This window comes from Gasterosteus aculeatus, chromosome 13, assembly GCF_964276395.1.
Source record: "Gasterosteus aculeatus chromosome 13, fGasAcu3.hap1.1, whole genome shotgun sequence".
NCBI lineage: Eukaryota > Metazoa > Chordata > Actinopteri > Perciformes > Gasterosteidae > Gasterosteus > Gasterosteus aculeatus.
The window spans coordinates 12,871,220-12,898,968 of NC_135701.1; the positions used below are offsets into that span (position 1 = coordinate 12,871,220).

The 27,749-nt window shown below is 44.7% G+C and overlaps 1 protein-coding gene across 4 annotated transcripts in view; it reads right to left on the bottom strand.

The window, feature by feature from the left end:
• arb2a (ARB2 cotranscriptional regulator A) overlaps positions 1-27,749 on the bottom strand; it is a 133,117-nt gene that overhangs the window by 99,687 nt on the left and 5,681 nt on the right. For 2 of the 4 annotated variants that reach the window (XM_078087605.1, XM_078087606.1), the window contains exons 5-6: positions 18,608-18,673; positions 17,074-17,265 (exon numbers count right to left, since the gene is read on the bottom strand). In XM_078087605.1, coding sequence (XP_077943731.1) covers positions 17,074-17,265; positions 18,608-18,673 — 258 coding nt within the window. Of the gene's footprint in view, positions 1-17,016; positions 17,266-18,607; positions 18,674-27,749 lie in introns of all 4 variants that reach the window. The other 2 variants (XM_078087603.1, XM_078087604.1) reach the window with 1 other exon arrangement.

Here is a 27,749-nt window from a genome sequence, read left to right on the forward strand (position 1 = left end):
TATCAGCATGAATCCGGTTCAGGAATTCCCCCGGCTGAGGACCAGGGATGGCTGCTGGGCTGCGCTACGACCAGCGAAGGTTCATGTGCAGGTTCCAGTTCATCAACAGTTCACGCGCACTCTCCTCTTTTTGAAGCGGCATCCAATCAGCTCAGGATCATGATTATTCAGGACAGAGAAGCGAAGCGTGGCGTGCCATCAATATAACATCTGCCGCTCGCCCTCACTTCCTGTCTCTCGTTTTTCTTTTACACGCACACGCACACACACACACACACACACACATATCCAAAACTCCCTCAGAGAATTGCTCTGCAGCATTTAGACTCATGTTCTGACCCTCTGTGATGATCCATGCCAAGTAATCATTCGCCTTTCGCTCTCATTTTGCAGTGCCTCCCCGGCTACAAAAAAGCACCCCTGACCTCAGCTTCGAAACCTTTAACCATCCAATTTGATGAACTTTGGGGATTTTATTTTCCACATCTGTAGAAGCACTTTGTGTATTATATTTTCCTCCACGTAACTGACTAAAATTAGCATGAGAAAAGGCATCACTTGCCCTGAGCAATAGTGCATTGTTTTTTTTTACCAGGGATTAATCAAGAGTTAATCAGGTTGGTGTGCGTGTGTCTGTGTGCGCACACACAGACACACACAGGTTATTTTGGATTGTGTTATAGCAGCCATTCGATGGAGTTCTCGGATATTCATGACAAACACTAAATCCCTCTCCTTTATCTGTTTTTTTTTAACTTATTTTAGCTTTAAAACATAAAACAACAAAGCAAACAGCATTGCCCCCAACAATAATTACAAAAATAATGATCACAATCTTAGTTACAAACTACTTGGCGTATCAGTACACCTCCATAAACACGTGAAAGCACAAGGGAATTTAGACAAACTACACACACACGAACATTAATACACATTGTGACACCTCCAGCCCTCTAGTAAACACGTATCCTGTTTATACACACACGCATCCACACAAAACTGTATTCTTCTCATCTGGCCTCCTCCTCTCCTTGGCTTTATTTTAATCTGCAGGAGGGGAGTTCACCCAGATGTCAGCGGGGCACACAGGAGTTTACACACATACAAACAGACATGCACATGCAAAGCTACAGGGACACACAGCAGGACGGCGCAGACTGAGGAACAAGTTATGGTGGAGGTAAGAGGTGTCAGCGTGTTAGAACCAACCAATGACAAACAGTGAACAATTTGACATGAAGAACCCCCCGCATGTCTTCCCGTAGCGATGAAAACAAAAGAACAAAGAAAAAGTGCACCATCCCAATAAAGACATTTGTGAAACAAGTAAAAAAGAAGATGAGTATATTCATTAGTGTTCTTATATATGCACATACATTACACCTTCAAATATATTTATTTCAGAAATACATTGAAGCGTGGCGGGGGGGTGGAAAGAAAAGGACTGATGGTAGAATGAAAAGAGTGAGAGACAAAAAACAGAAAGGCGGAAAATGAGAATCAGAGAGAGAGAGAGAGTTCTGTATGTAGGTTATTGCAGTCTCACTGCACCACTCTGGAATTTCAAACGAGAACCCTGGGCCGAGCAAGGAGAGGGGAAGAGAGGAGAGAACGAGCGGCAAGAACACTAGAGGCTAAAGGGAGGCAGGCAAGAGAAGTGGTTAATAATGAGACATCTCAACTAAAGGGGGGGCAGGAGAAAGAGGAGGAGGAGAGAGGCATGGACCGGCAAGAGGGGCTGAGGAGGTGAAGGATGGGCTTAAAATATCTACACGGAAACGACACGTGTTACGTTTTTCCTCTTTTAAGTTCATCTTTTGCGGAGTTCCCTCAGTCAGTCGGCGCATTCTCTGCATGCTGCGAGTTATTTCCTGTGAGAGCTGCAGTTACTGGTACAAATGTTTGTATCAGTACACATTGTGCATTTGTTTAGGTCTGTGTGCATCTATGTGTTACACTTGTTTCTGCAGTTTTAGGCTACAGCATCTCTCTAATTGTTGGTGTATTAGAGGGCCGGCTCTTTGATCTGTGGGGCTGTGCCGGGCCCTCAGCACTCGCTACGCAGGGTGGTCTCCCATCATGCTCGGCTGATCACAGACGCAGCCTCTCTATTGGTTGCCTGGCAGGCCCTCCCATCAGCCTCAATGCTACACGCCTCTGACAACTTCATTAGCCCAACTCAACCCTCCAAGTCTTCCGCACCGATCTGTCTGGAACAAGAAGCCAGCGATGGTGCCGGTACAGGAGCAGCGCAGGAACGTTTTTTTGGACATGTATCAAGTAGTATGTTAAGAACTGAGACAACACAAAGACAAAGACATTCGGCTGAATGGAATGGTTAATTGGTTGAGTGCACCTTTTCTTTGCAGAATCTTTGTTTTTAATCGTAATCAATCAAAAGTTGAATACAAAATCATATGAAAACGCACAAAGGTTCACAGTTTAAATGTATATTGTGTTCTTTGTGACTTAATTCTGCATTTACTGAGGTGTGGTATGCAATTATTCATAGACTAATAATTGATTATTTCTTAGATGAAATGAACATGACTATAAATGACATGTGAATACGCTGTCCTGTATTGTATGGCTATTTTACAACATGTTCAAGTTATTTCTGTCGATTAGCCCCTCACTAGTCTTGCCTCCTCTTTGAACATTCCCCCATCGTGGACTGTTTGTGAACAAAGTAAAGACGTGACAATGTAGGTGGAGGTGTGTGCGGATCTTGGTGCTTAGTTGCACTGTGGCCAAAACAAGACTTTTACATTTTACCTTTATGAGCTCAGAGCATTGTGCCGTTATCCCTGCTCCTCTCCACTAAACCCTGAGGATGGGTTTTGGGGCCACACTCTATCTGTACTACGGGTTTACTGTGTTAATGTTCCTGTTGTTTGCTGAATGCTTCATTTGTAAGTATGAGGTTAATACACAAATAAGATCTATTACCGGTCTGAATCAAACGCACTGAGGCCCAATATCTTCTTCAAACTTTGAATATCAAAAGGACAGCTCATCTGATACTTTAGCTTTTCACAACAAAAGCAGATTGGCAGTCTACATCATCAATAGCTTTGAATCGTTTACAGGCAGTGCTGACACATCTAGGACAAAGCATTTTTAACAACACATTTTAAAGGGCCGCAGTCATAAATCGCATCACATTAACAATTTCTCCTTCTTCCCTTTTACCTGAAAGTTTCCCTTCGGCTGAAAATGTAAACTCTTCGTTTTCCCAGCCACTGAAACTTTTATTTTCCCAATGATAAACAGACATAATGGTGTCATGACAACACTTTCAGCATGCCAGGTCAGCTCTTTGGACCTATTTGATTATCAGGCTGTGAACAAGACGAGTACTTGTAATACTGGGGTTTGGTATCCGGTGGAGCAGGTAATCCAGGTTTACCTCAGTGGTAGATAGGCGAACTCTTGAACCCTGTCCCTGCAGCCGAGGCTCGGTAGTGGAGCAGGGTAATTAACCAGTCAGGGATGAGAAGAAAAAATAAAAAAAGAGATAACTCTCTTCCTCCCCTGCTCCGATTCTACTTCTTTTCATCTCTCATTCATGAGCCCTTGGTTGGTGCCCTTGGCATTGGGTATGTAAACTATCAATTCATACCGTCACACACAGACTCAGGGCTGGCATTATAAAACCATAGCACATGTTGCATAATGAGCACACAGCTTAATGAAGTTGTATCAGTAGTGATTCTGTGTGGAAAGCTGAGACTTTTTCCCCAATACTGAGAGATATTGTATTTAACGTGAATGCAGTGTAAAGGAATGTGATTTCAAACATATGCTTACGATACAAATCCATAGACTGTAAAACATCCATTGGTTCAGCAACCACGTTTCTGTAGAGCCAAAATAACGCTCAAAAAGGACGGAACTGTCGCTATTTTGGCAGTGACTCCCCAGTAGACCCGAAATGGCCAAAGAAGTGGAGGGTGGATGCAGCTGTAATTAGACAGTTGCCTGAATATAACTATGGCGCTTCAAGCTAACAAGCTAGCTAGGAGACATAAGCAATGCTGTGGCTAGCTGGCTAACATATCAGGAAAACGTAGGCAGAGAATATGTTCCGGGTCTTCCTGTAAAAAGACGGTTGGCTGGATGTCTGAGAGAGAAACCCAATCCCCCCTCCTGCTGAGGGAGAGACGAGTGCTGGCTGTCGACAGGCACACCAACTGACTAGCACATAGCTACTGATTTGAAACGACAAGTAAAGAGAAGTCAGGAGTAAATGAGAGAGAGATATATAGTGGGGGAAAAGAAAGGAACAAGAGAGAAAGAGGGAGGATAGATTTGAGAGTGTTTTTGGGGAGTAAACAGATGGAGTAAACACAGCACGAGGGAAAGCAGGGGACTCCCACCGAACCCGCTCAATGTGTCACTGACACTGCAGAGCAGAACTGACAAAGTGCTCTGAGGGCAACATGCACACATGCATTCGCACACACCCACGCAATCGCACACAGTTCACCAATTGGCAGGAAGCGCGGACCCAGAGCTCCCATCCAGAGCAGTGACAGGCACATCGAGAACAAGCTGGCTGACAGCACATGACAAGTCCTCCGCTCGTGGAAAAGGAGAAAGCCATATTCTACTTCTCCACAATGGCTTTAACAAGTGGTCTGGATGTGTGTGGGTGAAAATACAGTACAGCCCTGCTAGTTTCAAGATATTCATGGTGAAAATAAAGCTCCCGTATTGAGGCCTCGCTATAATTTGCCCTCTCTCATCTCCTGATTGCGATCTAAACCTCATCTTACCATCCATCTGTATTGCTTCCCTCTCCAATTTCATCCATGCCCCCAGACCTGCTTGCACGCCTCAACTGTGCTGCCGTGTGCCAGCGTACCAACAGGCCTGTAGGCCTGTCCAAGAGAGAGATAGAGAAAGAGAGAAAGAGGAAAGGTAGCCAATTAAGATTGGGTAATTGGAGAGTGAATGTGAGTGTGTGTGTGTGTGTGTGTGTGTGTGCGCGCAGTAGTATGGGTGGATGCCTGACTTCAAGAGGCTGTAAGTGCACTGGCTCTGTGTGCATGTGTGTATCCGTGTGGTGCCACAGGCTGTGCGCACACAGCCAAACTTAATTTAGCAGGCCCAGGTTTTTAACACAGGCCTGAAGCTAGCCAGCAAGCTATAGCTGGACCAGAGAGCCAGAAGTTAACAGGTACATTTCTCTCCCGAACCCCCCTGAGATATCGGTCCCACCCTGAGGGGTGAGAGAACTCATTTAGTCATTGATGACCATCACTGATCACATCCTCGTGGTCACATCTTTCCATCCGGCACTTCATTACAATAAAGCTTTCTGCAGCGAAAAACTCTTGCCAGGAGACTTTCAAGACCTTGACAGTTGACAATGCCAAAAGAGGTACAGGGACCATTCAGCTGTCATTGACAAAACTTCCCGACATGGTTTGCGATTGTTTGCGAACCTGACGTTTTGGAGGACTGCTAGCACTTGCGTGGCTGTATACAGCCTGACAGACTCGGCTTTCAAGCCGTGAACAACAACAGCGGACAACAAAGGTGCAAACATCCAACACGTTTCTGTTTTCTCCGTGTCCCCTGGAAGGGGAGCTGAAAGGCACGCGGCTCTGTGTGTGAGAGCGTCTGCAGTACCCGTGTGTAATGTATATGTGGTGCATGTGTGGTATCAGCGATGAGATGGATGTGGCGGCATGGAATGTTTGTAGTGCGGTGGGGCATGCCCTTGACGTTGTTGTCACTGATAAAAAATAAAAAAAACACAGTCTGAACACACCTTGATCATTGGCGTGAGTGGGAATTCACGTCTTGGGATTTAATCCAACAAAAAACAGCGTTGGATTGTGTCTGAGCCTCCAAAGAAACAGCAACCCAAATGTTCCCGTATTTGCTTATGAAATTAATGTCAATGAAAACCAGATCAATTAGAAATGACGGTGGGTAGATCTAGCCTAAAGCTCAAGATTGCACAGTGACAATCAAACAAAGCATAGCATGAGGCACATGTGCTCGTGCATGTATGTGCGCAGGAATTCGTGTGCACACTTCACACTGTCTCTCTGCGTGTCTCCGTGTGTGTCGTCTTATTCTACGAGGTAATAGGCAGTCAGCTTCACAGCCAGAGCATGACCTAGAAAGTGAAACCACACGGCAAGGGACTAAATGTGTCACATGGGCTCAATCATTTCTCTCTCTCTCTCTCTCTCTCTCTGAAGACGAGGGAGAGCGACAGAGAGCGAGTGACAGAGAGAGAGAGAGAAGGCTTCTGCCAACCCGCTGCACGCAGACGCTAATTAAGTCATTTGAAATAGCCACAGAGGGTACCTGTATGCAATCTAGCCAAGGCATAGGGTTGATGAGGCTCTGCAAGGCCCCAGGCTAGCGTCAAAAAGAAGGCATGGAATGGAAGACACAATGAAAAGGCGAAAGAGGGAGAGAGAAAAAAAAAAGTGGATTTTTTAATTGAAGCCCAACTTGAACAAAAGCATGTGTGTCTCCTCGAACAGCAGGGGGTAAAAGGTTAGCACGCCCGCAGAAGTGCACGTGTGCTCCCACTGGCTCTCAATGGACAGCAGGTGGGAAGATTCAGGGATGGAGGGACGGAGGGGTGCAGGACAAAGGCTCCACATAATAACTGAGCGTTCACCAGGCAGCCATGTTATAAGGAGAGGGTGATCTTAAAAAGGGAAAATTTGTGATCATCCGCGTACACACAAACTGAAAAGCTCAGTGGGAGGAGGAAATAAACATAAATAACTACAATTCCTGTCCACTAGATTTCCAAGCCACAAATGCTTTACTACATCTACAGCTGTGCTTGATCAGAACACACACGTCAGAGGGTTTTGCGCACCAACACACAAGCTTGGCGACACCAGCGATTGAACTGGGTCACACACACACACACACACACACACACACACACACACACACACACACACACACACACACACACACACACACACACACACACACACACTATAGACTGCGGCACTGGCAGCATGGAGATCACAGGAGAGGGCAGACGGGGGGCTGGATGTAGAGTGATTGGACCTTTCTAGGTCAGCTCTCCTGACAATGCAACACTGTCTCCTTATGTGGTGGACTAAAGGATAAAGGCTGTGTTTGGCCCGACGGCGCAGTTACACGTTCCAGAAGGAATACCTGCCACACACACACACACACACACACACACACACACACACACACACACACAGTAAGAGCCAACATATCCTAAAGCACATACACACTTAAAGCATGTTCTAGCAGATACCTGAGGTATACATGTGCACATACATCTGTCGCCAGATGTTTAGGGCAGGTTCAAGACCCCATGAATTTTCTACGCCTCTCTCCCTTCCCCTACCACGGTCTAATAAAGCTGTATGCAGCAGATCTCCTCTGCAGCCTGTAGAGAGAGATCAGCCTGTGGACTTCAAAGGGGTTGCAACTAGGTCACCACAAGACACTGCAGTCAGCAGGAGCACAGTCTCTGGTCTGAGACATCTCACTTCTCTCCCCTCCCCATCCCTCTCTCTCCGCCAACCTTCTCTCCACACGATGATATCAGCCAAATTAAAATGGATTATGGCGCCTTTCTCCCTTGTTGTTCCCCAGGGTTGTAAAGCACCATGTCGTGTTACTGTTACTATGGTGTTACTTCTTTATCTCGGGCAGTTTAACTAATGTATAATTTAGAGCGAGAGAAACGCAGAGAGCGAAAGAGGGACGGAGGGGGCAGAAAGAGGAGGAGATACCAAGAAGAAGAATCCAGAAACAGCCCAACCCTCCATGGTCACACACTGCCATCCCGATCTGTTAAAGGCCAAAGAGACAGCTACCCCAAAGGGTGCTTCCCTGCACTTTGGATGAAACAGTCTCCGAGGCAGTTTCAGAGGAGAACAGGAACCAGGAACAGAAAGGAGAGAGGAGGCGAAGCTCGGGATCGGAAGGTTGAGTCTGTACAAGGTAAAAATGAACAGAGCGATGCGGAGATGTGCCGCCTCTCTGAACAAAGACTAAAACCACCACAAACATCTTAAGATGGGATAAGGCGAAGGGGGTTACACTTTCATCAGGTAAGTAAAGGACGTAAAATACAGCAGCTACAAACAGACACGCATCTCCATATCCTGCTTTCAAGTGATGGAAATGTGTGCATGTTTGTAATGTGTGAGCAGGGGTATTCAGGGTATGTATTTTTGGACACCCATCAGGATCACCCACACTACATATCCCTTTGCATTACATACTCTTAACTGAAGGTGCAGGTCCATTTGCAATGGATGGATCAGAAGCAAATTGGGAGCAGCAAGCAGCTGCCCTGAAGCACCTGCGGTTATTGAACACACTTAGGTCCTATACAGCGGTAAAGCCATGGTGATTGAGGCAAATCGGCGATTGACAAATATATTAGCAAAGGGTCAGGATAAGTTTTCAACGTCCAAGCAAACTTCGGTTTGATTATCCTTTCAAAGTATGTTTCCGGAAAACATCTCAATCTCCATGAAAAGCTTGAACATGACACTTTACTGTCCACTATGTTGACACGTACTGTATCTAAAACTGCTCCAGACAGATACAGCTCATTCCACTAAGATTGGAACTGTGAAAGCGCACCGAAAACTAGCACCGATGATAATCTAATCGTTACAGGTGTGCTAATTGATCGAGAAGCATTCTAAAAGGTTATAAAAGACCGGATTTCAATTACTCATTTGGTTAATTAAACAAAAAAGTTCAATATGCAAGAAATTAGAGAAGAGCAGGCAATCCCCTTATTTCAGAAGCTTAAAACAGCATTTTCTGCCATTTTTGCAGGAAGAAATCTATCAATAAATTATCAAAAATGTTAAGTGTTTTTTTTACCAGGCTATTAATCGTCGACTGTAATTGCTGCTGTAATCACCAATATCCATTGATTTTGGGAACTAAATATTGTTACTGCATGATGGCTCCCCTTTGAGTTGAGTAAATCCACTTGATCATCCCCTGATGGGAGGTTGTCAGTTTGAGTTTTCCATGAGCACAGCGCTCATTTTGAAACGTCAATATTGCTGTCGATTGCTTTAATCTAGTTGTGGGAAGCCAGAATCGTGATCACGATTAATATTTGATTAATTCTGCCGTCATACACACACGGTACCACCTGCTCATGAGATCTAATCTAACCATTTACACACACACACACACACACACACACACCAATGGTGCAGCCTTATGGAACAATTCTGAGCTTGCCCATGGAAACTTAGACATACAAACTGAAGGAGCCGGGGATGCAGTCAGCTGATGAAGAGCAGCAGGTCTGGGCCTTCCTGGAGACAAGCGACACGGTCCTCTGATGGCACCCCAAACAAATTCTCTACTCGCGGGCAAGTTCCTCTGTGTGTACAGTATGTGAGTACGAGTTGACTGTGTGTCGCCTTGGCGTACTGTGTTTCTGAGCTCAGGTTGACGTTCATTTGAGTGACATCGGGGGCGACAGCAGCACAGTAGCATATGGTAACCGCCTGCTAACCGATAAAACTTGACATCAGCGCAAACAAGTCAGCCAAGCGTGGCATAGTGTGCTCCTAAGAGATAGGCTGTCAGCATACAGCGGGATAATAACAACTATCATGGGCACCATAATACCAGATAAAGGGGAGGAGACTCACACCAAATACACAGGCCGGTGTTGACTCAGATAAAACTGCAATGGATAAAATATAACCCGGTTGAGTCTGCGGAGCTCAGATCCTGGTCACAGACTTTTGTAGGTTTACAAACAGCTGAAAAGTGAAGAGAAATGTTGTGCCGTTAACTCATTTACACACATCTAGTGTGTCAACTAGCGGATTTAAAAGTGAGGGTTGATACATGTTAGCCAACAAACACCGCTGTAATAATATTCAATGTGTCTTCATGGGGGAAGTACGGTGTGTTGACAAAAACTGTACGCCGCCCACATGTCTCTGCTTTTACACATGGATTTCATGCTTTTAGTGCCAAGTTCAAACCAGAGAGGCATGTTGATACTACTATACTGGGCACATACATGTACAGAAACAAACAGCTATCTAGTGACCCGCTGAGCTGCAGAGGACAAAAGAGCTGCAGAACAAATCTGATCACAGACGCCATCACTCCGCTCGCTCAGACACAAAAGCACATACATCTTGAAACGCTGAGACACCACCATCCCCGTCATGATGTGATGTACTGAAATGTACATTTCACATCCGCAGAGAATACAGGACAATATCGGTCTCAAATGATAGATAAGCCTTTAAATAAAGATTCCATCTTGATGTCTGGTCGCATACAGAGACGGGAGTAACACAAAAAATCAGATAGCTTGAAGGCACTGACACATTCAAACGGATAAACACAGATAAAACTGCAGCCTCAAACACATTCATGGTCAATCCCTTAAATACAAATAATTCAGTGAGCCTGGAAAAGCTGGTTTACACGACTGAACGGCATCCTCTCAACCTTAAAACACAAACAAATATCAGATTTCAAAACATACTTAAAATGTCTACGGAAAACCACAGCAGCACTCGAGCTTCTATTTCCTTTTCGCCACAAAAACTATTAGCTGAAAGATTTGTTGTTGTTTGCCTCTAACCCTTGCGTACCCCCCTAGAACCCTGGTAACCCCTATTTAAGCACTGCGTTTCCTCTCATCGATCAAAGTGTGGTGCCCACAGTGCAAGAGCATGACACTGGCACTGCAGAGCTTACAGCAGGTTTCAACTTTGACCCGAAAAGATGCTCAGTGGCGGATTGTGTCTGTGTGTGTGTGTGTGTGTGTGTGGTGTAAACTCACAGCGGGTCACCTATCTGCTCACCACAAGCTCCGAACAGAACTCAATTTCCTCCAGAAAGGTCCACAGCTCAGCACTTCTAACCTGCGATGGATGGAGGATTCATGTAAAACGTGTAAGGGAATACCTGTGTGTGTGTGTGTGTGTGTGTGTGTTTGTGTCTCATCAATTGACTCAGACACATACAGTACCACCCATCCACCAAAAACAGTTTCCACTGTCAGGGACTGCTGCTGAGCATGTTGACAAATTGTGCACAAGATTGTGGAGGGTTTTTGTGTGTGTGTGTGTGTGTGTGTGTGTGTGTGTGTGCGCGCGCGCATTGGCCATAGAGAAGCGTTCCCAGTGAGAGAGTGAAGAGGTATCCACCACACACAGCCTGGAGACCGCTGGAAGAGAGACTAAACAAGACCTTCCCATTGGGACGCACACACACAGCCTGCAGCTGCAAATGACCTACTACCCACCTCACACACACGCACACACACATAGATACAAAGAGACAGTATTGTTGATGGTATAATTTGCTAATTTAGGGGGAAAAAGTCAATTATCACACACAGGCTAAAAAACGTTCACTCCCAAATAATGTTTCACAATTAGATCAAAGTCTTCCTCTTTCTTTTGCTTTTCATCCTGATCCCCCAAACAGCATGGTGGCCAAGCAGCCTGAAAAGTGACACGCAAAACAACTTTATTATTCATTATTTTCTCAATCACACATATACAGTATATTTGAACGTGTGTGTACTGTACTATAATGTACCCTCAGAAAGTAAAAGTTTCTCTGTATCCCCCTGACTGAGGGTGCAAAGTACTAAAATACACTAACTGCTGGATCTGAACTAGTCGTGTTCAGTATTTTCATAAATAGCTCAACAACAAGACCCCACTGTCGCGCCTATATTTTAGGTCTATGTTCTGTGGAAAAAGTGAGATGTAATGTTATCAAAAGGGAGCCACAAAAATTAGAAACAAATCGTGCCATATCCTTGAAAAAATGTTATGGCACCCCGCGGTTCAGCCGCAGCCACTTGGGGAGCAACTGATCTGAAGGGTTATGTTTAAAGTCGCACTATTCAAATTAGAGGAGGAATCCTCTTGTGCAATTTGCATTGAGAGGAAAACTAGTGGTACTTTAGACTAAATAAAAGATATCTGCACAATAGAATTCATTTGCTGTACCTCTGAAACCACTTTGTGTTTATGGAAGCCAATCAACACAAATGAAAACCACAAACTTTGGTGTGTGTTTTTCCCTTGAACCTAATGTCCTACTGCATGCGTCCACTTCCAACCTTGAGTGAATTATGTATCTGGCAGATTTGCAATGGATGACAAAGGCCACTGGTAATTATGATAATGACAGGACATCACAAAAGAAAATCCATTTGAAATGGGGCTATAACTGAATGCAAAGAACATGTCCTTCACACATGACTTGTAGAAAGAACAATAACAACCGCCACCTTTTACCAAGAGTGTGCGGTCAGAAACTACCTGAAACCCATTGTAAACTGTCGTTGTCATTCATCAGTGTCTTGTGAAACAATTGCCTGTATGTTGTCCTAAAGGAAGCCTGAGGTTGAACATATCTTCTTCATATCGTTCACTGCCTGACAAATAAAGGCTCCCTGCCAAGAGAAACTCAATGAGACCACAATCAATATACCGCTACAAGGTGTGTGCACCTTCAAATACACACACTTACACACCACACAGGCGGCGGATGATGTACGATTACCTGGAGCACATAACAATCAGCTGAATGCTCATGCAGTATGCACACACTGTACTGCATGTATGCAAACACACAGAGACATGCACATTGAAAGACACTTAACATGCAAATTCTTTTTACAACAGGGACAGCACTCCATTGTTCATCTGGACGAAGGGGGGGGGGCGCAGATAGATGGATAAATAGCTCTCTAGACATCTACCGTGGACCTCAATTGATAGGATTTTGCATATGGCAGCAGCAGTAGGACGGGGAATACCACCACAAAATAATGTTTTTTCACTCTCTGATCAATTTTTAATTTGGCCCGGGCAGCCGAGCCCTTGGCGGGCCGGGCCCCGGTAATTATGGTGGGTTATTGACAGCTGCCTTCCCGCGGGATGCTATTTAAAAGAGGTTTAACCCCAGAGCAAGTCCAGGCCCCACACCCGCCTTTGAAGATGTCAAGTGCATTGATCTAAGCCGCGGGATGTGCTGGGACCTTCCTACCTGGAGGTGTGTGTGTGGCTGTGTGTGTGTGGATTGCTCGCAGGGCTGCTTTTACATGGCCAGGGCAGGAGGGTGCATCTTTTGACCTCTACGCAGAGACACACACACACACACACACACACACACACACACACACACACACACACACACACACACACACACACACACACACACACACACACACACACACACACACACAGAAACCATCCTCTGGCTAAACCTGGCTGGCTGGAAAGAAGGAAACCTTGTCTAGCCGCTGTAGCCACCTGATGCCCTCGGAGAGGTTGCACACGCAGCGTATGTACAATGTTGTAGCTGGTCTACACACTCGCTCACATGCAGGTTAACTCACAGCTCGGGGGGGAATTAGAAGGAACTAATGAGAAAGGAGGAGGAGAAAGAAAGTGGTGATTGGAAAGCGAGCGAGAGATACCCTCACAGCAGGCAGGGCCATGACACAACGCAGTCAGATGCCAGAGCGTGCTGAGGTTGAAGAAGAAGAGAGGAGGAGGAGGAGGAGGAGGAGGGTGGGCAGCATGACAGAAATTAAAAGAGGATTTCTGTGTTTAATAGTTTGACTGCTTTGCTGCCCCCTTTCAGCCTCCCATTGGCATTCGAGAAAGATACAACCCCCACTCCCCCCTAGGCTTTCAACACACTTTTGAAAGCACCACAATTTTCATTTTCAGTGGGTCTCCGGTGTCGAGCCAGACTCACTAAGATAGACAGAGAAAGAAACAGGGAGAGAGAGGGGGAGGGGGGAGAAGGAGGGGCATTCCAGGGATTATAGCTCTATTTATATTAGTCGTTTCTAAATTGATTAAGTAGTTCTTCGAGTTGCTTATAGATGTGGTTGAAATCTGAATGTGTGTATACATATATTCAGCGAACGCTTCGGAGAGCTGTCGGGGTTGAGACTGTGGATGAAGTCATTTATTTATTTTGAAAAAGAGCTTAAATAAGAAACAAGACATTGACTTTTGACCATGTGAAAAAAAATACAGCACCACCTGAACTTGACCTGAACTGAACTGAACTGAACTGACCAACTCTGGAAATCTTAACTATAGCTGACAAGGAGTATTTTGTTTTACTCTACAAAACCAAAAGATGGCGACTGCAGGAAAATGATTAACCACTCCATAGATCCAAGCCACGCTCTGCAATTATAATATTATGGCCCCAAACCTCTACCAGACCATAGGACAACATGGAAACATGCTCAATGCAATGGACAATTTTGAGTAAAGGACACATTTTTAGAGAATATTTTTGTACAAATAGCTCATGCGAGATCTGCAGAAACCCAAAGAGAGTGCTCGTACTGGCTTACAGGAGGATGCCGTCTCATGTGTTCTTAGACCGCTACCATTTTTAATAGAGCACTGCTACGGTAAGGAACATTTTACAAGTATCTTTTGTCAAAAACAATATCTGTTGTTGCATATCTATTGAACCTGCGCCAGTCTTCTTTCTGTAGAGAGATTGTGTGTTTAGCCCAAAGTAGCGCTGAGCTACGAACGTTTCGACTGGCTTCGTAGTCCAATGCTCGTCATATGAGTTATGATATTTGGTCATTCGGTTGTCGGTTGCGTTCGGAACATGTAAATATAGCATGCATATCCTTGCAGCCCCGGTTCTGATGGTTAATTTGATGTGCAACATCACTCTATTCTTTTGCGATTAGTTTATGGTAAGACAACGTTAACTTGATGATGATTCGAAGTAAAAGTAAAGTAAAAGGACTAAGGTAGCAGGAAATGATGGCTTCCTGCTTCTCAACTATGTTACGTCATGAACAGATAAGGGAAAGAAGTAGTAGAAAGTCCTACTCTCAGTCCTACAGCTACTATAACTAATCATCCCACCTATCAATATCCCCTCTTTCCTCAATTATTCCAACTGTACTCCACTGTCTCTCTCTCTCTCTCTCTCTCATCCAAACTCCACAGAACCCACCCTCCACCTCCGCCATCTCATCTCAGTCTCAGGATGCAGAGCAGTGACAGGGCCAGAAGGTAATGATACAGCTGCCATGATGCAACAAGCAGACCCGTCGACTGTCAGGAATTGAAATCATGAAGGAATAAGCTGTCATTAAGAGACCCTCTCCCAGTAGTGGAGCTGTCAGACGCCCGCCTGCTGCCAATTCTCTCTCCCCCTCTTTCTTTCTCGTTGTCCCGCTATACTACAGTTTCTCCTCTGCCACTCCCTCCTCCTCATTTCTCCTGTCCACCAATAATAACCTTTCATTGTCTCTGCCTCTCCTGCTCCATCTTGTATTCTTCTTTTCCGCCTCTTTGGTTGACGGTCCTCTCACCTGATCCCTGTTAACCCGGTTTCCTCGGGCTGCACAGGTTTTTTGCCAACATATTTTAGACTCATCTTCTACATATACATTCTGACAGTTTATTAGTGCGTCGTCATTGTAATTCATGTATTTTGTAAAGCCACAAGCTCCCCCCATATGTACAGAATGCACTCCGGTTGACCCTTTGCTGCACGCTTTGAATTTCCAATCAAGTTTTCACGAGTAACTTTACATGAGCCGCACTCGAGGCAACTGACTGTCGCCAAGAAACATTCGTGGCAATTGGAGCCTAATCTAAAAAAAGTTTACACCAATTTGAAGCACTGAGCTAAATGTGTAAATCTCAAATAAGGTGTAATTGTCATTTTCCTGAGCTGTCAATCATTGGGATGTATAGTACCTGTAACTTTTGAACATTGCACTTAAAAATGACATCCAAACAAATCAGACATAATAAACCACAAACTTGCCTGGATGATGATTTGTCAGGTAGTAACAACACGATTCTTTGTTTACTATGATGAATGAGCAACACTCGCGCCACGCACACACACACACACACACACCGTGTTCTCTAAATCCAGGCCGTCACTTTGTCTTTTTACAGTGCAAGCCTGCCTCCTCGCCGTGTAAGACCAGCGAGGTAACTATAATTCAAAGGCGGCGGGTAGTCGAGTCACCCCGTAAGCACACACTAGGCCACGCACGCAACACAAACCTCCCCCGTTGTGGTACGCAGCAGGAGTGGGCTTTGCACAGCAGTCAAAGTCTTTATGGCATTCAGATGGACGAAACGGGGGAAACAAGGGGAGACGGGGAAGCGGGATCTCCCTCAAATCAGGTTGAAGAGCAGGCCGGTGAAATTACGCAGGTAGTGTAATGAGCACAGAGATGGGGATGAAAATAATAAAGACAGGCCGAGCTACCTTCTGCTTGCTGACTTACAGATAGTGGGAGAAGACTAATCTATGTTTTACATTTATTAATTCACTCATGGTACAAAGGACTACGTAGGACTCGCACATCATACGTAAATGTTTCCTCATACAGTAATGATCAGATAGAAGAACATGCTTCATATCCAGTTTGAGGAGTGTGAGTTAATAATATCATTCAACACTCTATGTTTGCATCTGTAAATAGATGTCTGATTGTTATATTTACTGTTATTATATGATGTCCAGGGTACAGAAAGTCTTCAGCAGGATGTCCTCTCTCATGTGAGGACGAGACAACGTTTTCCTTCTTCACACACAAGTTCATTGTACACAATATATTCTAAGCGTGAGCTATGAAAGCGCACACCAACTGATCCAGTCGAATACAAAGAAATTAATACAACAACACTCTGCTATCCGACTATGCCGCAACTCCTTCCACAGCCCCCAAAATATCCAAGCATCTTTTTCAAATAAACAGTTTGGCAACAACAATATCCGACCAGGCTAACCACAGGCGGTGGTGCCAACGACCACATGATGAACACACTGCAGGACTTCTTCACTCTGCAGACCCATAAAAATACCAACCGTGCCAAAGCTGGGTGACAGTTTATACTCATTGCAAAAGAAAGAAATAGAAGAAAAAGAAGTAAAATATTGAGAACCAACTGCACAATACATTTTTTACATGCAATGTTCTCGTGGCACTCAGCGTACCCTCCATATGAAACACCCGACGGTATGGACTTCTTCGTCTTTTGGTGTACCTCCTACCTCTACGGCTCTGGTGATGAAGGGGATTTGTGTCCCTGAGTCCAGGTCCTGGTTGATGATGAGCCTACGTGCCCACTGACCGGCCCGCACCACACCACTGCCCTGGATCAGCACCAGCAGCTTCGAAGGGTTGGATAAGGCATCTGGGCTCAAGTAGATGAAAGTGGTGGCTTCATCTTCGGTAGCATCCATCTAAAGGTTCAGAATAGCACATGGTGCAGTGTCACTAACAGACAACTAGAATTCAGTATGTTTCTTCCCACTAGTTTAAGGAGGAACAGCCTTCTCCTCTGTGGTGTTTACAATTGTAAATGCTAATAAGCATCATACTAATTATCAATAATCATGATTAAAAACACTTTATTTGATTAAAACTGAAAGGAACACAGACGAAAAAGAGAGCTTCAGTTGGTGAGTGTTTTTGAGCGTGCATGTGCTCCGGCCACATCCCATACGTCTTTGCGTCCCTCCCAAGTATGCCTGGAGGAATCTCAAAGGAGACCAACACTGTCCATAAAAACCATGGGTGGCAGCTGCAAGAACTTAATCCAAGCAGACAAAGAGAGCCAAGTGGGGGAGAAAATCTACCCCTTTATTCTCTTGTGCTCCCTCATTCCCTCTCCCTATACTTGGCCGTGGTTAATCTTCTTAAAATCTGCGGTCACAAGTTCAATGCCACGCAGGTGGACAGAGACCCACCACTGACACATGAAAACACACACACACACACACACACACACACGCAATAGACATGCAGGCGGGTGGGCAGCAGAAAAGCAGAACAGAGCAATTTTCCAGGGGAATAATGAGATAAATAGGGCAAGCAGATAAACCAGTAAAAGTGCATGGAGGCTAATGAAAGGCGCTGGAGTCCCCGGCTTGGTGATTTATAGCCACTGTTAGCGCTGGAGCTAACATTGCTGCGCTTCTCAACACCACCTCTGCCGAACATCCCCATAAACGCGGTCTGAAAAATGATCCCAACTTTTTTAAACAGAGAAGGAGCCGGCACGGAGGGGTAGAGGGGCAGAGGGGGGGGGGGGGGGGGGGGGAGACAAACATGCTTCCGACAACAAATAAAAAAGGGATCATGCGTGTGCTTTGAGCCTGGATGAGCTGGGCAAAGAATAACTCAGTGATGGCGGAGTAGAAAGTCCCCTTCAGCACGAATGAATGCAAAACAGATTAAGCATCAGCATGCTGCGCCTCTGCGCCTTTGAAATGACACGTCACAATACAGTTAATTTGTTGAGGAGACACTTTTGCACAAAGGATGTGGGCAGAGGAGGGGCTAAAAGAAAGAGAGGCAGTAAGAGAGAAAGTGAGTGGGACAAAGACTGATGGAGAACGGGGAGAGCTGACTCCTCACAATCCCCTTTTCTGTATTTTTTTTTTTTTTTTAACAGGACACTCAGATATCATAATCACACACTGAAGCCTAAGCATTTACGCCAATTTTCATATTTAATACTCCGATTAATCTTCAAGGGCATAATTCAACGGAGAAAAGGCCTCTTTTCACTCTGGTACTTACTGGCAGGATGGCTTTAGTCATGTTGCACTTTTTCTCCAAAAGCTCGTAAACATACTGAGTGATGATCTGGAGAGAGAGAAAAACAACCACACACACCGTCAGATTACATTGATAATACAGTCTAATGCAATTAATATTTTTACATTGCTGTTGATACAAATCCATCTAACAAAAGCCAAATAAACTATTTATGTATGTGTGAGCAAGTAATAGCAACCTCCATCACGAGTGCAAAGAGAATACAAAATACTATTCAGAACCCTTGTTTGCCCTCTGGTACAAGTGTGTGTGTGTGTGTGTGTGTGTGTGTGTACATGAGCCACTTGAAAGAGTCTGGCTCGTACTGCGTTAGCTTTGTGTGTGCGTGCATGAATCACAGTGCAGTAAGAGTGTTGAGGTTGTAAGTGCCAGGAGAGGAAATCTCCTGTACAAGCGAAGGGCTGATGTAAGTTATGTTTATCCCCGCAGCCACGGCACTAAAGAACCTTGTATACCGAATCATTCCAACCCCAGGCCAAGCCTTTCATGGTTCAGTGACATTAACAACTTTCTTCTCCATTTTCCTTATTTTCTCTTTCCTTCTGCCTCAGCTGAGATCACTTTGCGGAACAGATTTAGATTCTTGATCAGTTGTGAGAGGAAGACAGAGGAGCGGTGACAACAGACGACGGGGCGCACCGCCTCTGGCATCGAGATGCGCCGGAGCTGTTGTCGCTCCGGTGATGTTTCACAACCACGTGCGATGACAGACTCCCTATCCATGTCACAACGACGGCTGGGTGGACCGCAGGGCGAGCTGAGCAACGCGCCCTCCTGTGCTGCGGTGACGCCTCACTTGGGTTGGCTTCTGAAGCTTCTGAAGCATCTGAAGCGTCAGGCTACGGCCACAATGAGAGACTGACCACCGGACGGACCCCAAACACAAACAAACATCAACCAGAGACTCAGCACTGCATGTGATGCTCAGATCACATTCAAACAGAGAGGAAACTGTACTAAGATGTAATGTTAACAGATCAATATATACAGTACCAGTCAAATGATTGGGTACACTTTCTCATTGAATTGAGAATACTCGTGATAGTCACAATAATCATGCACTTTCATCCTCAAATGCAATGCTAACTTGGTTTACAGCGTGCTAGAACATCACAAATATCAGTCTCGTGACAGCCAATCAAAGGTCAGCAGATGGAGCAAATGAAGTGATCGATTCTAGCGTTTGACCCTGGGAAGAGGAGAGGAGCCAAAACAACCCCGCCTCCTTCAAACGCACCAAACCTCCGACATCTAATTCACTAAAATGTCAGCCAGTCTGATGAAGACTAAAATGATTCCGGGCCTCAGTATGCTAGTGTGTAATGACATCAATAAACCTCACAGGAAATTTCATTTGCACTAGGTTATTTGTTCAGTGCCTCAGGTGGCGAGAACCATCTGATATAGAATAAGGGGAAAGACTAGGGAACAAAAGAAGAGAGAAAAGTGGGAAGAATGCAAGTTTCGCTGTGTGTAAATGCATTTCCACAGATATATTCTTATTTATGATCTACAGTAAGCTTCTAATAATTAGAGTTGAAAAAGGAACAATACCAGCATTCAACTCGATCATTTAGTTTGGGGGGGAGGAAATAGTATACAACTCCAAAACAACATAGGCACAGACAAAACACACACATAACTAACACAATCTCCTCCTGTGTGTGCCTCTGAGGACCATGTCTCTGCAGCTGATCAGTACCATAAGAAAAGCCTCCTTGTCACCTAATTACCAATGTGTTATTAGTGCTTTAATGAAATGCCTGCAGGAAGCGATGCTGAGTGTCTGCTGTGTCGACATCAGACGAGGGGAGGGTTTTTTCCACATAAGACACACATAAAGAAGGGAAGGAAGGGTGGAGAAAGAAAGAAAAAAAATGCCTAAATCGATTCAAATCAATAGGTTGCATGGCCATAAAAATACAATGTACATCTTATCTGCTAAAAATATGTAATACCTTTCAAGCTGACAAGATATGGCTGCAACACAGGCGGCAACTTTTGGTTCTGCAGTTCTTAAAATTGGCACTTTCCAGCCTCTCCAGCGAGGCTCGACCCCACCAGCTGCAAGAAGAAGTCTGACCGTATGAAAGTATGACCCTACTTCTCACTTGATTCATTACTCAGTACCATTGTAAACACAAGTTTATGGTCCTAATCTTTAGTTTCAGGTCTTCTTCATTACAGCATGATGTTCATCTAGTAAATTATGGTTCCTTTTAGGGTAAAATAGACCATGAAGCGGTGGGTGCTTCAGGCGGGTTAGTGTGATTCATCGGTCCCTGCTGCTACCAGAACTGTTTCCACGGCACTCATCTACTCTCCAAACATGGTAACTTCCATCCAAAACCACAAATGGCAACAGCCATAATGCAAGATTGCGGCGGCATAATTGCCAAACTCAAGGCTTCAAAACAGCAGCCCAAGAATCAATGCGCTGACTGCGTCGAGTTCTCATACACAGTCTGGACTGTGTAATGTGATCGAAGCCTTCAATAAGGTAAACCAAACAAAAAAACATTAAAAATGAAGTTTCAGTCGACTAAAGGACTAAAGGTGATGATGACAGCCAGGTGATGATGTACCTTCAAACAAAACAAAGCTTTCTACACTAGCGTGAGAGCGGCTGTCGGAGAGTCTCAAATAGACCTTCTGCAGCTGAGATCACCTCTGTGTGTGTGTGTGTGTGTGCGTGTGTGGTTTGTTTGTGTGGGGGAAGTATTGTGGCGATGAAGCAAGGCGAGGGGGATCAGGCAGGAAGGAAGGGACTTCGAAGGGGGCTCAGTAGGCGGAAAGAAGGAAGACCAGACGGGGGACACGAAGAAGCGATCCCCAGGAACTAGAAGTTTGTGCCAGCTGCCACCGCGCTGAGCCACCAGAAGAGAAGACGAGTTGAAGGAGGAGTGGATGGGGAGGGACCAGTAGAGTGCGACGGCCCCCCCCGCCCCGATAAAAGGCCTTTACGTTGGCGGGCCGTGACGCCAACTGCTGGTCATCCCCGTGACTCTTCATTACTCTCACTCACACACACCAAGCCGAGCTGTTAATGAAGTACATTGTGGCTGCAGGTCGATACGTTTTTAACAGCAAAGGTTAAAGTGGTCAACAACAATGAAGAATCCGAGGTAATTAAAGCGGAGGAGAGAAAGAAACCAGCAGTGTGAGAGGATTGTAAAACGGGACTAGATGTCGCTGTGCTAATTTTATTGGAAAATGTATAATCATGAATCAAACTATTTTTAAAAACCCATTTTTAGTCATCAGAAGTCACAGTTACCAAGATGTTTTAAGGCTTCCAGCTAGATTCACGTAGCTTAATGGTGGCGCCATGGAGCCCAACCGTTTCATCTGATTAAACTTTCTCAGCGTTGGTCATGAGAATAAAAAGGTACTTAAGACAGTAGCACAAACACAAGAAACTCATGTACAGACACACACACACACACCTCTTGTCTCTGTAGTCCAGAGCTCTCTCCGAAAGCCACTTAGCCATAGAAACCGGAGAGCGAGAAGAGGCATCAAAGCTGTTTATATAATGAAACTGAAAAGGCTGTTCCATGCCGTATCACTGACTGCACCCAGGAAAGCTTTCCTTCTTCTCCACAGAATAGAAGAGAGGAAGAAAAGGGGGGGGGAAAGAAGACAATCCCCCCGTAACCCCTCCCCGAACAATGCAGCACAACAGCGGCAGCGAGAGCAAAGCGTGCTCGGTACGAGAGACTGTGAAAATGAGAGAGAGCACGAGGCAACAGAAGGGTTGTTTATTTTAAGTCGGCCTTGTGTACCAACAAAAAGTGGTATTAAAATAGAGCCTATTGTTGTGAATGTGGGATCTGTCAGTCCGTGAGGGAAACACAGGGAGAGAGAGGCTGCTGTAATTCCCACGAGGTCTCTGTCATTCTTCTGTCAGAGGAGAGCGGGCTCTCCGGGGGAAGAGAAAGTTCTCTGACACAGACTGACAGGCAGACTGTTTACACTTAATGTGGATATCCCTCCCTCGCACCCACTCGCGGCTCTACTCATCCTAATGGCGTCGTAATGACCTCCTCGGGTGTCGGCTGCGGAGGTCAAATTCAAAGCAAAGAACTGCGCGCCACCCTCGGTGCCGGCGGTAACCACAGATGCCAGCGCTGGAACTCTCAGCCCTCCCGTCTTTTCTCTGACACCCGACTTGAACCCCGGCCCCCCGGTCCGATTTCCTTCTCTTTCATCCACCTCGGTCACTCCCTGAAGATATTTCTGTGCCGCGTCCTTTGTGTATCCCTCCTGGGTTCAACACTTTGTGAACGGCACGATGACTCTTTAAAGTGGACTCATAAAGGTCTTTTGTTAATTAATAAGTTAAACAATTGGACTGAGACTTCCGAGGACACGCTGATCTCCTCCCTCCTCTTTCCTATCCCCCGCTGTGTGAATTCATGCCAACATCACTAACATTGCGTCTTCCCCGGAGTCTTTGTGCCGTCTCCTCTGAGAGGCTTCCACGGACGCGGCTGTATGTCGGCCACGGCCTTGTTGAAACCCACGGCTATTAGCATTATTAGCATTAGTAACATTCATATTACTGATCAGATGTCTTGATTGACATCCACTGCTACTGTCTTTATTAATAGTTGTTGCATTATTAATGCTGACACCATGCTTTTCTTGTCATTGTTTTTCTAATATAGCAACTACCTTGAAACTCTGGTTAACCAGGAGGAATCCCACCACTCCTTCTCTTTTCTCCCCTTTAAAAGGGTCTTTTTGGGGGGGCTGATGATAGGGTGCACTGACAGAGGTTAACATATGTGTACAGATTGTAAAGTCCTCTGGGGCAAATTAGAGATTTGTGATGTTTGGCTAAACAAAATAAATTGGATTGAATTGAATTAAGGCCAAAACAGTCTTCTACTTCCTGTGGAAAAGCATACAGGCACAACATGATGGAATAATCTGAGGGCTTGACCCGCACGTACACACATATTTTACTGCTTTTGTTTGTTCGGAGTCCAAAGAATCCAAATAAATGCAGATAATATTGTAATTTGTATCATTTATATATTGTGCACAAGTTACCATTAACTCAACTATTAATACAGTATAAGAAAGAGCGAAAATCCTAAAGATTTTGCCATTCTCCTCAGTATTTTGCTCAAGGGCACTTAAACGGGGCCTTAAACGTTGGCCAGCTGGTCGCTGCTTTGCAAATGTCCAGCATCCATAATGTGGAAACAGAGGGAGGCAGGAAGAGAAAACAAAAAAAGATAACAGAGAGACAGCAGAGAGTGGAAGAAACGGAAAAAGAGAGCGAGCGAGACGAAGAGACAGAGAGAAAAGGAGAGAGACGGCTTTCTAATTCAGCCATCTGGCTAGCTTTACTTCATTATAATATTCAGACGCTGTCTGCGCGTGTGTGTGTGTGTGTGTCTTCCATTCCACAGATGCAGGCAGAGCAGAGCAGAATCCTCATTTATTAACAGCTTAATAGAGCTCCATCTGGGGCAGACCCTATGCTTGTCTTCTATCAGAGAGATTCATCACCAAATCACAGGAATTAGACTACAACTGACACCTACACCGGCTGAGGTGACCCGGCTGCACTGAGCAACTCTGTGCACACAGCGTGCACTACAGCTCTGATACGACCCCTAGCATAACCCTGAGACTCTGTGGGTCCTTCCATCCATCTTTACAGTATTGCATGTTTGAATAGGACACATTCTTACAATTTTCAAACTGAGGTAAGTTGTAAAAAAACAGAATGAGATCCTCCAAGTCGGTGCTTGGACTCTTTCAGTTTTAGTTGTCCTACTTATCCAGAGACAACCGTCGATGCCCCTTCGTAGGTCATTGCCATAAAACTCTGAGCGAGCTGACTGTGTAAAAGAAGATACACTAAACTGCATTCTTTCAGTTTCATTTAAAGTGTGATTTAGTTTGTTCAAGTGAAACTTGCCTTGATCTCTTCTTCAAAACATGATTTACAAGAATTGCTCCGTTTAGCCTATGATTTTATGTAGATTTCTTTTTTTGATTCATGCAATCAAACACGTGCTATGAGTCGCAATGTTTAATCCCCGTCCTCGTTTTCTTCCTCGTCTGCCTCCAAATGTTGCAATGGCTTATATGCATTTTATAGGTTGTATAGTTATATATATTATTTAACCTTAATTTATACTGATTCAAGTGTGTTAATTCTCCTTAATGCATAATAGAACTGGCCATCAAATGAGGATGCAGTCTAACTAGATAGCTAATATTTTTTAGGTTCTCGCAATTAACACTATAGTTGTTTTTATTTGGATAAAAAAAAGAGTGAAAAATGATTCACTGCTCTTGTGCTCAAATTTCAAATTTTGTTCCCATTTCTTTCTTCCTTTCTTTCTTGGAGGCCGTCATAGCGACATCCTTGTTCTCCCTCTCGCTATCCGTCCCTCCTTTCAGACGAGGCTGAAGTGCAAATTGGACATCTGGTGCTGTGATGTGTCTGACAATACAGCCTCCCACCCCAATCCCCCCCCCCCTCACACTGGTATACAGACACAGAAAACAGGACGGGACCGGGAGGATATAAAGACACAGAGAAAGAAGGGACGGAGAGACGACAGCGGAAAAGCAGATGTGTTAAGTAACTTTCAACAATTCAGCGTGCTTTACATTAAGCATCAAGGTACAAAAGAACCACAGGTCAATGTCAAAAGACAATAGGAGAGGACATGATAACAGGACTTAAAAGGACATGATTAAATTACTTTTTTAGCAATATATATATATATATATATATATATATATATATATATAATGTTACACACCACTTAAGGGCACTACTCCACCAACGTCAGCTTTCCCCCCGAGGGCTCTAGTAACGGTAGTGCCCGTTTCAGAGGTATAATCAAACAAAATCTCTTAGTGATTAGTTATCCTTTTATCAGTGTTGAGAGGTGGTGTTGTGTTTAACCATTCAAATTCAAGGTTTTGGAACAAAGATCTTGTAGAGTGGGTGAAGCTGGAGACCACAGACTTGTATCTTGTGATAGATCGGTGGAAGTGGACGCATTCCTTACAGTAGATCTTCCTTTATTAAGACGCCTCGGTGCTAAGCAGCGTTATCCTTTTATTCAGTTTGTCTAGTTCAATGAAGACGTGCACAATGGGATAACACGACAATCATCCAGTCCTATTAGAAGGCAGATCCTTACAAAATTGTTATAAAATGTACAAATAAAAACCAAACCAGAAAGCTCAATAATAATTAAATCCAACAATTCTCTAAATGAGTTTTACCCCTATGCTCAACATGAGAAGCATATGCCTTTTTCTGTTGGATGGCACTCTTAAAATCCCCATGTTCAAACTTAGCAGTAGCCATCTCCACTTCTCTATCACAAAAATGAATAAAAAACTTCGATGCGAGGTTTGACTTTGCTCTGTGTTATGCCCACCTTCAGGGCCACTGTGGGTGAGTGGAGAGCACGGTCGCCCTTTGATCAGAGGGTTGGTGGTTAGCTTCTCAGCTCCATTGATTCGCATGTTGGCGTGTCCTTGGGCAAGACACATGACCCCGAGTTGCTCCAAGTGTGTGAACGGAATGGATGTAAGTTAGTGATGACTGGAAAAGCGCTACATAAGTACAGACCATTTACTATTTGCTGTTTGACATCCACCAGATGTCTATAACGGTCCTGCCCCTGTATTTAAATCACTAGGTTTTGCACCTACATTATTATACCCAGGAGGATGAAATCCCATTCAGAGCACACATATTCAATGGAGAGAGCTGTGCACCTCAGTTCAGTTTGGGGCGCGTTAGCGCGTGAAGCACAAGACCCCAAAGATTTAGCATTTGCAGAAAAATGGAGAGCAGGTTGGAAAAGTGTCGCCAAGCAGGAAGCTGCCATTGGTCCTCCAGAGGAATGGAGGAAGGAAGGGGGGGTGATTGAACGTTGGGAGGCAGTGATGATAGCATTCTAGTCCCACTGCCAGGGACCAACACATGAGTCCCGCGTCCTTGCGCCTTCTTACACGGCTCTCAGGCGGAACCGCCGCTTGCTCTCAGAGCGTCGCAGGTGGCAGGTTGATAGAGGGCATTCGGGTGTGCTGTGAAGTGAGGTTGGCCCATAACAGGCCTGCCTGCATTGGCACTTATTCATATAATCTCATTATTATTGTTATCTCTCTCATCCTGCTTGATACACAAATGAAGGAAAGGGATGATAGAAGAGACTAAAGAGACGACAAATGGCATAGACGGAGGAATTCAAGGACAAATATATCTGCATGCGAGTCGGCCAGACAGACACAGAAATATGGACGCCGGCAGACACACTGTTAAACACGCAAATACAGGGGCTGACTAAGCAGCATAACCCACTTTACCAACCAAAGGCACACAATTCACTGGCCGTATCTATTTATAATGGAGCATATTTCTTCCCAGCAAAGTACCAATGCATTTGTACTTGCAAAGATGTATGAGAGTGGTACAATATTCATTTTCTTGAACCGTCTGCGGCCTAAAAACAACAGACCGATTATACTGATTATTACGGTAGCGCTCCGTTCCTCTCAGCCGGTTGATCTCCTGCAGCACAACTCACATAGTATCCGTTCCTATTAAACAAGCTTGTGTCAACACACTGATTGACACCGTTTCCTTTTTTGTTCTCTAAAGAAGATTCTTCTGTCAATTTTTTTTTTTTTAATCACAAAAAACTATTTGCATACATCCGCTTGATGATTATTTATTTTCTCCAAATGTTTGGTCCCCCTCTGATGTCTGAGTTCAGCTGGTTTAAATGTCTGTGTTCTTTCAGGGCCCCTTTTTGCATTCGACCAAATGTTTGTTTGTACCTCCTTTTTAGATGTTAGATAGTGCCTGAGCAGGCTAAAGAAGAGAGGAGAGAAAGCTTTCACAGAAGGCTGGCTCTCAAAGGAGCTTCTGTATACCTGCATTAGAAATAGTAAAAAACGCCCAGGTAATCCCACAAACGGCTCTATAAACTTCGCTTTGAACTTCAAAGAACACACGCAATTAAAAGCAACACAGCAGAGGATGCAAAAAAAAAAAAACTGATTACAAAAGAACATTTGTCTCATTATCTTAAAGCATGTTGCATGTGGA